This window comes from Talpa occidentalis, unplaced genomic scaffold (assembly GCF_014898055.3).
Source record: "Talpa occidentalis isolate TD23 unplaced genomic scaffold, MPIMG_talOcc4v2.1 talOcc4.6, whole genome shotgun sequence".
Classification (NCBI taxonomy): Eukaryota; Metazoa; Chordata; class Mammalia; order Eulipotyphla; family Talpidae; genus Talpa; species Talpa occidentalis.
Genome location: NW_023604972.1, coordinates 21,658,811 through 21,671,861, shown reverse-complemented (window position 1 = coordinate 21,671,861; position 13,051 = coordinate 21,658,811). Strand labels below are relative to the sequence as shown.

General features: G+C 36.5%; 1 protein-coding gene across 1 annotated transcript in view; it reads left to right on the top strand.

Annotated features, from left to right (window-relative positions):
- Positions 1-13,051, top strand: part of RFC1 (replication factor C subunit 1) — a 71,661-nt gene that overhangs the window by 21,005 nt on the left and 37,605 nt on the right. The window contains 1 exon segment of the mRNA XM_037530694.2: positions 12,811-13,043. Coding sequence (XP_037386591.1) covers positions 12,811-13,043 — 233 coding nt within the window.

Sequence of the window (13,051 nt, the reverse complement as noted above, 5' to 3'; positions counted from 1 at the left end):
CCCATCTAATAACATATTTAGTATTAGCATGTGGTCTCTCTTAAATTCGAGATATAGGAGAGAAGCTAGCTTTTTCTTGCATATTTTACCTTCTCATACTTTTTTATTTCTTGAAATGATAGGTGAATGGGAGGAAGAGAAACCCCTTTTCTTCCCTCCATAAAAGAAAGTAAGATTGTTAGAAAGAGATCCACAATAAAATTAGCGTTATTCAATCATTTTTAAAAAAAGTTGCAGAAAAGTTCTTGAAACTAATACACTAGGGAAAATTCTTGACTTTAATTCCCATATTATTCTTTACTATTTTCTTAAAAGCTAAATTGGTCAGTAATTAATTTTTCAATACTGGGTTATGAATAAACATTCACATTATAAATATTTACATTACCAGTATAAGGTTAAATAAAATATTTATAGCATAGTAGTTTAAAAATTCTGACCTAAAGATGTATGGTTTATTTGGAGACTGTAGCTTTTGTGAATCAGAATTATATACATAATTTAGTTTTAAAAACCTGTTAATATCAAAACAACTTTTGCTTTGTTACTTCATATTTCATCTTTTCTTTTATAAACCATCTTTCTCCCTTTTGGTACTTTTCTTGCTGTGAGCACGTATAGTATTGAAGCTCTTTGGTTAGACTGCCTGCATTAAATCTTAGTTTCCTAATTTGTAAAATGGGGATAATACTCCTTTTTGCATCAGACACATTTATATTGATCAAGTGAGATAATGTTGGAAAAGTACTTAAAATAAGGCCTGGCATATAGTAAATGCTCAAAAAGTATTAACTGTTCTTATTTTTCACCTTATTATATATTATCCCCCTCTGCCTTTAAAAACTGTGATAAAGACATTTTGCATTTGGTTATGTACTTGTGCTTTCAGTTGATTATGTAACTGTACTTTAGAAATTGTATCTGATCCACTAGTGTGCTGTTCAGTATGATAGCTACTAGTTATATGTGGTTATTGAGCTCTTGAAATGTTTACCTGAATTGAGAGTGTTGTAAGTGTACAGATTTCAAAGTAAATTATCTTACTGATTTTTTTTTTAGTATTCACTATGTGTTAAAATGATAATGCCTTGGATATATAGGATTAACGAAAATACATTAAAATTAATTTCACCTGTTTTTACTTTTTCAACTGACTACAAGAAAATCTAAAATTTTAAATTTTATTTGCATTTTATTCTTATTGCACATTTTTTCATAAACAAGGAGAAACAGATTTAGGAAATAACCTTAATTTAGAAATCAAGCATTTTAAGTGCTTTTTATAATATAGATCTTTAGACTTACCATTTAGCTCCATGACATTTTTTTATCAGCCCTTCCTCTTTGTTTGCTTAAATCTGTCTTATTGATTTTTAAAGTAATTTAACTACATTAATCTTCCAAATTACAGGAAAAGGAAAAAAATGCTTATAAATATCTTCATAGCTAACCACTGACTCTAGTAAAATGTTCTTACAGTTGGTAAAAACCCAAATACCTGTTGTACTGGGTAAATATGTTTGCTTTCAGCTGTTTAATGAAGGGAGAGGCCTTGAGTTTTGTTTGACAAAGGTGACCTTTTATTATGCAGTTTCATCATGGTGGGTTTTTTTTCCCTGTCTCTTTATGACTGGTAATTTTAATTAAGCACATAATTCCAGAGATAGTGCTCTTGAAGTTACACTTTTGGGGGTGATGTTAGATGGGAAAAAAATTGAGACAGTTGTATTCTTCGGATTACCATGTAATGTCAATGTCTGTGACTTAGGAAAATAGTAGCAGAAAATACTATTCTTGGTGTGTGATATATTCTCTTTGCTAATCTTTAGAGATAGTTTTGTGTACTCGAAAAATATTTAAGTACAGCTTTTCTTAGATGTTGCTAGGGAAACATAGAGTGAAAGAAACAAAATTTCCTGGGAGAGGAAACTTAAGAATTATGTATTATATTTCTGTGATTATATTTGTTCAAGAAATAATTTATGCATCTAGCTTCTGTATGAAAGAAACTAAGTTTAGTATTTCTGAGGGATCAGTGAAATACTTAGAATAATATTTTGATACCGAAGTAGCACATTCTCATTGAAAAGGAATTGAACAATTCAAATAAAAATGCCCTAATTCCCTTTTCCAGCCAGCCTTACATATAGTTACATGAATAAAAAATGTGCAGACACACATATATGTATTTATATATAAACAAACATATTTATTTGAGTGGCATCTTATATCTTTTTCATAAATTAATTTTTTTTTAAAGATTTATTTATTTATCCATATAAGCACTGGGTACAGTCAGAAGCGCCGTAGGGTGAGAGAATTCACTAGAGCCAGAGCGGGGAGCAGAACAGGCAGACTGATGAAACACACTAGTGAGGGGAGCAGTGGGCGACAGGAGAGGTCTGTCCGCCATGTGGGACCCTCGCTGGTGGCCGGGGATTGAACCGGTGCTGCAGAGGCTGCGGGCAGCTTCGCAGCCCAGCGCTCAACCACTGCGCCACAGGGGAGACCCCATAAATTAATATTTTTGACCTATCTCCCCCTAGCCCTTTCTTCCTTTCTCTCCCTCCTCCTGCCTCAGGCTTTTTCGTTCAATATAGGAAGAGTCCTACTTATTCTTTTAAACTTATGCATGAAATTTAGTGGCATACATTTAATTTTTCTCATATTCTTAATTTGGTTATTAAATTATTAATCCTTGTTTATGCTCATTGCAGTATAATATATTGAACTATAAATAAATGGACAATTCATAGTGAAGAAAAATTTTTTTTAATATTTTTTATTATTTATTTATTTTTTAATATAAATTTTATTTTTATATTCCCCATACAATTGCAACCCCCTTATTTTGACCCCAATCCCTGCCCTCCTGCCCCTTACCCCCCATAGAGTGTCTCTGGTTCATAGTTTTTTGTTGATTTTGATTTTCACTTTCTTATAGTTATTCATTTTCCTGATCCCTTATTTAAGTTTTCTAGATTCCTGCTATGAGTGAGACCATCCGGTATTTTTCTTTTTCTTTCTGGCTTATTTCGCTGAGCATGATCCCTTCCAGCGCCATCCATGTTGCTGCAAATTGCATGTGTTTATCTTTTTTGAATGCTGAGTAATATTCCATGGTATATATGTACCACATCTTCTTGATCCAGTCATCTATTTTTGGGCATTTGGGTTGTTTCCAAAGCTTAGCTATTGTAAACAGTGCTGCTCTAAACATACGGGTGCAGGTGCTCTTTGGAATTGATGTTTCTGTGTCCTTTGGGTAAATACCTAGGAGTGGAATTGCTGGATCATATGGGAGCTCTATGTTTAGTAGGTCCAGAAATCTCTGCACAGCTCTCCATAGTGGTTGGACCAGTTTGCACTCCCACCAGCAGTGCAGAAGAGTTCCTTTTTCTCCACACTCTCACCAACATTTGTTGTTGCTAGTTTTTTTAATATGTGCCATTCTCACTGGTGTAAGATGGTATCTCATGGTAGTTTTGATTTGCATTTCCCTGATTATAAGTGATGTTGAACATTTTTTCATATGTCTGTTGGCCATTTGCATTTCCTCTTCAGAGAAGTTTCTTTTTAGCTCTTCTGCCCATTTTTTGACTGGATTATTTTCTTTGTTGTTGTTGAGTCTCATCAGCTCTTTGCAGATTTTTGTGATCAGTCCTTTATCATTAGTGTTGTGTGCAAAAATGTTCTCCCAGTTGGTGGGGTTTCTCTTTGTTTTTGTTATTGTCTCTTTTGCTGTGCAGAAGCTCTTTAATTTGATGTAGTCCCAGCTGTTTATCTTTGCCTTCACATAGTGAAAAATTTGATCACCTAAGAACAGCAGTTCTTGAGGTTAAATGGCATTTGTTTTAAGACTACTTTGTCTATATTATGAAGAATAGAGTGAAACATCCATATTGTGCTTCTGGACACAGGCTTTTGTGAGAGGCCCTCTTCCCCCTAGCATTTTCATTTTTCTTTTGACTCTTATGGATCAAAGTAGCACTAATACTTTTTTAGGTTTTTAAACATATGCTACTATTAAATCAACTCTTTCTCCTCCAGTTCTCAGGTTCAGAAAAGGAACTTTAACACTTAATCCTTATTAAGTTTCTTTCTGAAACGAACTATTAGGTTTTTATCTTATTAGATTCCAGGTTGATCATAGGCTTTTGTATCTTTATTCTGTTAACTATTTCTTTTTATTGTAAATTTGAATACTTTTATTTAACTATTAAATACATCCTCACTAGTTTTCTTAGCAAACATTTGATATGTTCTCTGTGCTGCACAACAGTGTACTAGGCAGTCTAGGAAGTAGGTGAAAGAATAAAGCATTCCTGCCTTTAGGGCTTGAATTCAGTCTATTTGGGAGATAAACTTTTTACATAAAAATATAAGGAAAAAATGAACAGTAGTGATAAAAATATCTCCCAAGGATATTCTGGCATGATTAGGAAATAGTTTGTGTACAAGAGAGAAGCTCAACATAAATGCAAAGGTTTGGGTAGCTTTTAACTTGCAGATTTAGGGGTATGTACTAGAGAGAGAATAATGTGGACATTTGGATATCAGTAGTGCTATTTCATAGCCAATGCATTAATTACTATGTAACTTTTATAGAAGAAGAATATACTAGGGCCTACCCTGGTTGATCGCTGGGCTGCGAAGCTGCCCTCAGCCTCTGCACTGCTGGTTCGATCCCTGGCTGCCAGCGAAGGTCCCACAGAGCGCACAGACCTCTCCTGCCACACCCGCTGCTCCCCTCAGCAGTGTATTTCGTCAGTCTGCCTGTTCTGTTCCCCGCTCTGGCTCTGGTGAATTCTCTCACCCTCCCGCGCTTCTGACTCCACCCAGTGCTTGTATAAATAAATAAATCTTAAAAAAAAAAAAAAAAAGAATATACTTAAAAACTTCAATTTATAAACTTTCACCAGATTAATATTACAGCTTATATTTTCTTAATTATAGTATCTTCTCATGGGAATCTCTTTATTTGCAATCTTTGTTTAACAAATAAATTAAAATAAATTTTTAAAAAGTTCATACAAACAAAAGAAAACTTTCCTCTGAATTTCTGTGGTTGGGGAATCTACCTTTCTGTTTTTGACAGTTAGAACTCCATTTGTCCTCTGTAGTGACTTCTCTAATATTATGTGGTAATTCAAAGGTCACTAACCTTGCTTTGGAAGGTTTTTTTTTTTTTTTTAAGAGAGATTCATGTATTTATGATATAAGAGCTGGGGTGTAGACCAGAAGTGCAAGAGGTGTGGGGTGGGTGAAAGAATTCACCAGAGACAGTGTGGGGAGCAGACAGGTGGATTGACTGAAGTACACTACTGAGGGGAGCAGCAGGCGAGACAGGAGAGGTCTGCTGCGCCATGTGGTTCAGATCTCTGGCTGGGAATCCAAACTCCTGCTTGCATTGGCTGCGGATAGCTTCATAGTGCTGAGGCTTAACCCCTTGTGCCACTAGGGAGGCTCTGCTTTAGCAGTTTTATGCACAAATTTGCATTAACAAAAACATCTCTAGAAGTGATAGGTGGTTTCTTGTAATCTTTTTTGACTGGTTTGTTCTTTAGCCTCCTTTCAATAATGTTTATTATGAGACCTAAAATAAATTAAGTGCCATATGGAGAAGAATTGAAAAGGACACGATGACTACTAAAGCAGTAGAGTATCTGGAATGATTATTGAGATTCTGAAGCATCTTTGAAAAAGAACAGACTGTTGTTCTGGTGACACATACTTATTTGCTTTTTGGCGCTTGTGGAACTATGTAACATAGGATTGTATTCCAGAATTTCAAGGAAGGAAGTAGAATTATGTTATAAAAATGTTACTAAATACTGACAAAATAATACACGGGTGATTTATACTTGGCTTGAATACTGAGACCAGCATTGTTACCTCCTTTCACAGTGTGGGGAAGTGGTTTCTGAATGGAAGTGGGGAATCGTGTTGTTGAACTACTCTCTTAACTCTTCTGGTTTCTTCCTTTTGCCTATTTTATGCCTTTGAATTGTGAAAAGTGCTGGGTAATGTACCTGTAGCCTATTGTCCAAATCTTCCTCAGTCGTTTTTCTTTTTCTGTGAGATCCAGTGAAGAAGAGTACAGGTTTCCCTCACCATCTGAAAGTAAAGCATTCTTACTTAGTATCAACTGGTAGATTATATTTTGGGCCTGGGAATGCTCGAAATTTTTTCCGTATAAATTAATGGTAACAATTTTCCCAGATTAAAACAAAAACAACCTATCAAATCATACTAAATAGGGACATTTCGCTTTTGAATGAACCTGTAAAATGTTCAACTTTGTCCTCCTGTGTCATGTTTTCTTAGTAATTGAAACCAGCTGTGACTTTCCATGGGTTTTTATTCTTGCTCTGGTGGGGACTTGGCACCTATGTGGTGGATAACATCACAGTACAACCCAGTACTTTTTCTCTTACTTATCACACCTCACGAGACCTCACAAAGTATAGTTTTATTTGAAAAAAATAAAACAAACCAAAACTGACTCCATTTCATTCTTTTTTTTTTTTTAAATAATAAATTTTATTTTTATATTCCCCCATACAACTGCACATGCCCCATTCTGACCCCAATCCCTCCCCTCCCGGCCCCCACCCCCCAAAAAGTGTCTCTGGTTCATAGTTTTTTGTTGATTTTGATTTTCACTTTCTTATAGTTATTCATTTTCCTGATCCCTTATTTAAGTTTTCTAGATTCCTGCTATGAGTGAGACCATCCGGTATTTTTCTTTTTCTTTCTGGCTTATTTCGCTGAGCATGATCCCTTCCAGCGCCATCCATGTTGCTGCAAATTGCATGTGTTTATCTTTTTTGAATGCTGAGTAATATTCCATGGTATATATGTACCATATCTTCTTGATCCAGTCATCTATTTTTGGGCATTTGGGCTGTTTCCAAAGCTTAGCTATTGTAAATAGTGCTGCTATAAACATAGGGGTGCAGGTGTTCTTTTGAATTGATGCTTCTGTGTCCTTTGGGTAAATACCTAGGAGTGGAATTGCTGGATCATATGGAAGCTCTATGTTTAGTAGGTCCAGAAATCTCCACACAGCTCTCCATAGTGGTTGGACCAGTTTGCATTCCCACCAACAGTGCAGAAGAGTTCCTTTTTCTCCACAACCTCGCCAACATTTGTTGTTGCTAGTTTTTTTAATATGTGCCATTCTCACTGGTGTAAGATGGTATCTCATGGTAGTTTTGATTTGCATTTCCCTGATTACAAGTGATGTTGAACATTTTTTCATATGTCTGTTGGCCATTTGCATTTCCTCTTCAGAGAAGTTTCTTTTTAGCTCTTCTGCCCATTTTTTGACTGGGTTATTTTCTTTGTTGTTGTTGTGACTCCATTTCATTCTAAGAGGATTCATTGGTAGTGAATTATGAGCTCTCCAGTTTCTTGATTAAAGATCAGCTGTCTTAGAAACTTTTTTACCCTGAGAAGTATAGAATGTCTGATTCATCTCATAAATGAGCAGTATGGTATGTTTGGTTTCTCTTCCTTCCACTTAATTTACAGGTTTTTGTTGAATACTTGGTACACGCATAAGCCTTTCTTTATTCTGAATCCATAATGAAAGTTTGGGTTTATCCTTCAGTAAGTATTGAAAAGGAACTTTGTAGATAAATACTCTAAGCATTCAGACTCCCTTTTCAGGTTTTCACTTGTTAAATAATTCATTTTAAATCTCTGGAAGGAGATCTCTCTAGCATGGTCTCCATTAATTTGGTTTCTGTGTGGTCCAGATCAAAGGAAAAAAAAATCAGAATCGTTGTAAATCGTTCCAGTATGAGGTTTTTTCCCCCTTCTTGGCTTGTAAATAGATTTATCATTGTACCTGAACATTCTTTTCTTTCTCTTTTTTTCCTTTTTAGATAAATGATTGTTTAATCGAGTGGCAAAGCCATCTTCTTTCTTAGGCAGCTCCTCTGCTGTATGTAGGGTAATGCTTGCTTACTTGGTGATCATTAACACATTTGAGGTTATGTTGTATATAAATAAAAGTAAATGGTGTTTTTATAAGGAGACATATCTTGGAAGGAAATTCTGAAGGTTCAACTGCCCGTGATTTTCAGCTAGATCTCAGAAATTTGACTTAGATTTATTTATCATTAATTTATTATAGGTGTTTGGGGAGGAGAGACCACAGTTTGCCTTTGATTGCTGACAAGGCAGAAACAATTTTAGTATCATTAGAAAAGAAGAACAAATTTTAGAAAAGAAAAACAACCTTAACTTTATTTGAAATGTTTTATCTCTCCACTGTATAGGATTGTAAAATATTTTATATGGGGTTTGTTATAGCAAAACCTGTTAAATGACTATTATTTGCAAGTAGCACATTGTATTGTTCTAATCCATGATTTCTTTTGCCTTCTTCCTTCATCATATATTGGTACAACCTTTGAAATGTGTAGACCAAAAGGGTTTTAGGACCCATAGTTCAGAAGTTATAGAGACAGAACTACTCTCTTCAGTTTTTATTAAGACAAGGCAGAATACTTTAGATGTTTATAGGACATCATATTTATTTTTCTATATTCACTTTTTTGAAATCCTCTATATTATGTAAGAAATACCTGCTTAGATTGTGAACTTTTTTGGGGGTGTTAGGAGTGTCAGACAATCCAGTCTTACCCCCACCCCCACAGCTGTATTTTACCAGAATTGCTCTTTCTTTTCAAAGGGCCTGGAGCAGAGAAAAAGAGGTCTTTATGAAATTTTTGCTTAGTACAATGAGAACATTCTTGAAATTTCATGCAGAGCACTTCTGTATTTTTTCTTGAAAATCTATGTGTAATTACATTTTTACTCAGAAGTTATGAAAATACTTATAAAACTATGTCTATGTTTAGATATAGTATTTTTTTTGATCTTTAGCTTTAAAGCTTTTAAGTTTGAATTCATGTATTCTAAGCCAAAATTCATAGAAGGGCTCTAATTACTCTCCACTGTTAATAAAGCGATCACTTGTGTAGAAGGCTCAGAAAAGAAGCTCCCTTTTCAGGGATGACATCTTGTAATGTTAAGGCTAACCTAAAGGAACAAAGTGATGCGATCTTGGGTTTTTTGCCAACTTAATTTTACTCTTGTCATAATTTTTTTTTGATCTTTGAAAGTTTTAATGACTGTACCTCCATTGTATGGTTAGACTACAACTTACATAACCCTCCCCTGGTTTTTGATGTCAGTTGCTTACATCTTTATGTTCCTCATCTGATGAATGTCCTTGTATATAAATATTTGTCAGGACCTCTGGCTAGAATTACTATCTCCTAGAATTACTGTCCTAAAGGTAATGAACTACTTTAAGGTTCTAGATATATTTTACCAACTTGCTTTCTAGAAAAGTTATACTGGTTTACATTTTAGTAATATGAATATGCATTATTATTTTGTATAACTGTATAGAATCCCATTGCATGGTAGACTTAATAATATTTAGGTTTAGGTTATTTGTTTTCCCATTTTTAAAAATATTTTTTATTTATTTATGCATACAAGAACTGGGGTGTAGGCCAGAGGCGTAGAGGGGTGAGAGACAGAGTGGGGAACACAACAGGCAGATTCACTGAAATACACTGCTGAAGAGAGCAGTGGGTGAGTCAAGAGAGGTCTGCTTTGCCATGTGGGTAGCTCCCTGGCCAGGGATTGAACTCAGGCTGGAGTGGTGCTAGCACTGAGCCTTAACCACTGGGCCATCTGGGAGGGCCCTGTTTTCCCATTTTAAAATCAATATTCACTTATCTCTGTCACCAATCCCTGTTAATAGTTGAAGCTATCTTGTTTTGCCTGAACTGTGTTAACCCCTTAATTTTTCCTTCTCTTTTTCTTATCTTCCTACATAGTTATCTATTGCTGCATAACAGATTACTCCAAAATTTAGCAGTTTAAATTCACTGACACTTGTTAGCTCACCAGATTCTAAGTAAAGTTTCTCATGAGGCTACAGTGAAGATGTCAGTCAGGGCTGCAGCCATTTCACACCTTGGTGGGGCTGGAGGAGTCCCTTCCAAGAATGTTAACTCACATGACTGTTGACTGAAACTCTCAGTTCCTTGCTGCATGGGCTTCTCCAGCAGGCTGCTCAAAGCTTTAATTAAAATTTTTTGGTTGAAGAAGAAAACTTAGTTTATCATAAATAAATCAGGGAATTTAATGGAAGGGCATTACTGTCTCATTGAATGCAAACTAATAAGTCTGTAGCACCTTGGCTTATAGATGATAGTACAGCCAACTGAACCTGGGTAAAATCAACTCCTCCTTGATCATATGCCCACTCATGGTCCACTTGGTTGTGGTGAGGAGTATGGAGTTACATAATAAATAAGTCTGTGGTTACTGGAGGTCCTTGGAGGGTGGTGTGGGGTCTAAATTTTTTAGGGAAAGGGGACTGGTAGTGTGAACTGTGTGGCCATCCTCAAAGGTGTCTACTACATTCTTGCTTTGGTGGTGTGTTACTTTTTATATCTAGTAACCAGAAAACTCTAAGAGTTATGCTTTTAAAGTTTGTGGCTTCGTTTTTAATATAATTAAAATAACTAGAAAGTAAGTCTGACTTCTTTCAGATTTTATATACCTTATGTACTTTCATGTTTGGTATGGCAGACCTAGGAATGTAACGGTGCCTCACACATAGACCTTTAGCTAGTGGTTGAATTAGGGAGTACTAGAGAGAAGGTAAAATCCACTGGTGTGATTTTGTACACCAGACTTAAAAAATGAAACTTTTCACCCCACAGTGACCTGGTCTTTATGATAATCTTTCACATTTTTCTTTTTATTGGACTTCTTTTGTTATTAGGTCAAAGATAAAAGTTTTTCTCTTGTGAGTCACTGACCCAAACAAAAAAAATTTTGTTGAGGTCCTTGTGAGGTCATTTTTGAGATTTGTAGCTAAGCATTGTCACGAATACTTTTAAACCAGATGTTTTGTGGAAACTTTTTAAAAAAGATAAAATGTAGGCCTCCCTGGTAGTGCAGCAGTTGAGCGCTAGGTTGTGAAGCTGCCCGCAGCCTCCGCAGCGCCGATTCAATCCCCTGCTGCTCCCTGGCCGCCTGGTGAGGGTCCCACATGGCGCGCAGACCTCTCCTGCCGCCCGCTGCTCCCCTCAGCAGTGTACTTCGGTCCTTCTGCCTGCTCTGCTCCCTGCTCTGGCTCTGGTGAATTCTCTCACCCTCCTGCGCTTCTGACTGTACCCAGTGCTTGTATAAATAAATAAATAAATCTTTAAAAAAAAAAAAAAAAGATAAAATGTAATAAATGTTTAAGGTCTTAAGTGAATGATTAGCTATTGCTAGTCTCCTGTAATGTATAGCTGGATTCTGACTTGTTACCACATCCACAATTACAACCCCAGTTCAAATCTTCAACATTTCCTTTGGAACTATAGTAGATTTCTAAACGATCTTCCTACATTTGCTTTTACCTCTCGGTAGTGGGTTCTTCAAAGAATATTACTTAATGCTGGATCACTCACTACTGAAAAATTTTTTTTTTAAAGATTTATTTATGCATACAAGAGCTGGGGTGTAGACTATAGGTGCGGGCGATGGGTGAGAGGATTCAACAGAGACACAGTGGGGAGCAGAACAGGTGGATTTACTGAAATACACTGCTGAGGGAAGCAGCAGGCGAGACAGGAGGGGTCTGCTGTGCCATGTGGGTTAGCTTCCTGGACTGGAATCAAACTCGTGCTGCAGTGACTGTGGATAGCTTCATAGCGAGGCTTCACCCCTTGTGCCACCAGGGAGGCCTCTACTTCAGTGGATTTCCATTCTATAATAAGTTGTAAAATTTTTCCATGTTCTAGAAAGTGTTACACAATATGGCCCCTACCACTCTCACCTTAACGGTTGTGATGTATCCACATCCTTCATTGTGCTGCAACTACAATGACTTCCACATATGCTCACTTTACAGCTTTGGTACCTGGAGTTTTCCGTGCCTGAACATTCTGTTCTGATGTGTCTTCATTTCAGGTTACTTGAAATACTGCTTATCTAGAGGCTTTCCCTGACTGTCCCTGACTGTCTCTTTTATCACTCTTAAATACCTTTATCCTGTTTTTTCTTAATAGCATTTCTTTTTTTTTTTTTTTTTATTTTTTAGAGGCATGTTTTTATTTATTTATTTGTTTGTTTGTTCGTTCGTTTTGTTTATACATGCACTGGGTACAGTCAGAAGCGCGGGAGGGTGAGAGAATTCACCAGAGCCAGAGCGGGGAGCAGAGCAGGCAGAAGGACCGAAGTACACTGCTGAGGGGAGCAGCGGGCGGCAGGAGAGGTCTGCGCGCCATGTGGGACCCTCCTCCGGTGGCCGGGGAGCAGCCGGGGATCGAACCGGCGCCGCAGAGGTCGCCGGCAGCTTTGCAACCCAGCGCTCAACCGCTGCGCCACCGGGGAGGCCCTTAATAGCATTTCTAATTTGCACCGTTTGTTTATTTGTATGTCTTTTGTCTTCTAGACTCCCAAGTTCCACAAGAGCAAGGATTTTATCTTTTTTTATTCACTGCTTTATCTTCATTGCCTGGCATAATGAGTGCTCAGAAAATATTTGTTGAATACATGAGTAAATATATTTTTGCCCTCTGGGTGGTAATTGGGGGAAATAATTTATTACACACCTGGCATTGGTAGTTGAGAATGACTTTTGAATAGAGAAGTTAGGAAGAAAAAAATCATTAGTATCCCATAGTTCTTATAAACCTTTTATAAGGCTGGTGGAAATAATTGCTTTATGTGATTAGAATTGATGTTTTATAAAACAATTTTGGTTATATTCCATTGCAGATGAAGATGATGACTTCATGTGTAAGAAAGCAGTGTCTAAAGCGAAAGAGAATGGAAGATCTACAAATAGTTATCTTGGAGTATCAAACATGAAAAAGAATGAAGAAAACAATAAGACCAAGAATAAGCCTTTATCACCAGTAAGACTTACCCCTACATCAGTGCTTGATTATTTTGGAACTGAAAGTGTCCAAAGATCAGATAAGAAAATGGTGGCAAGCAAAAGAAAAGAGGTGAGTGT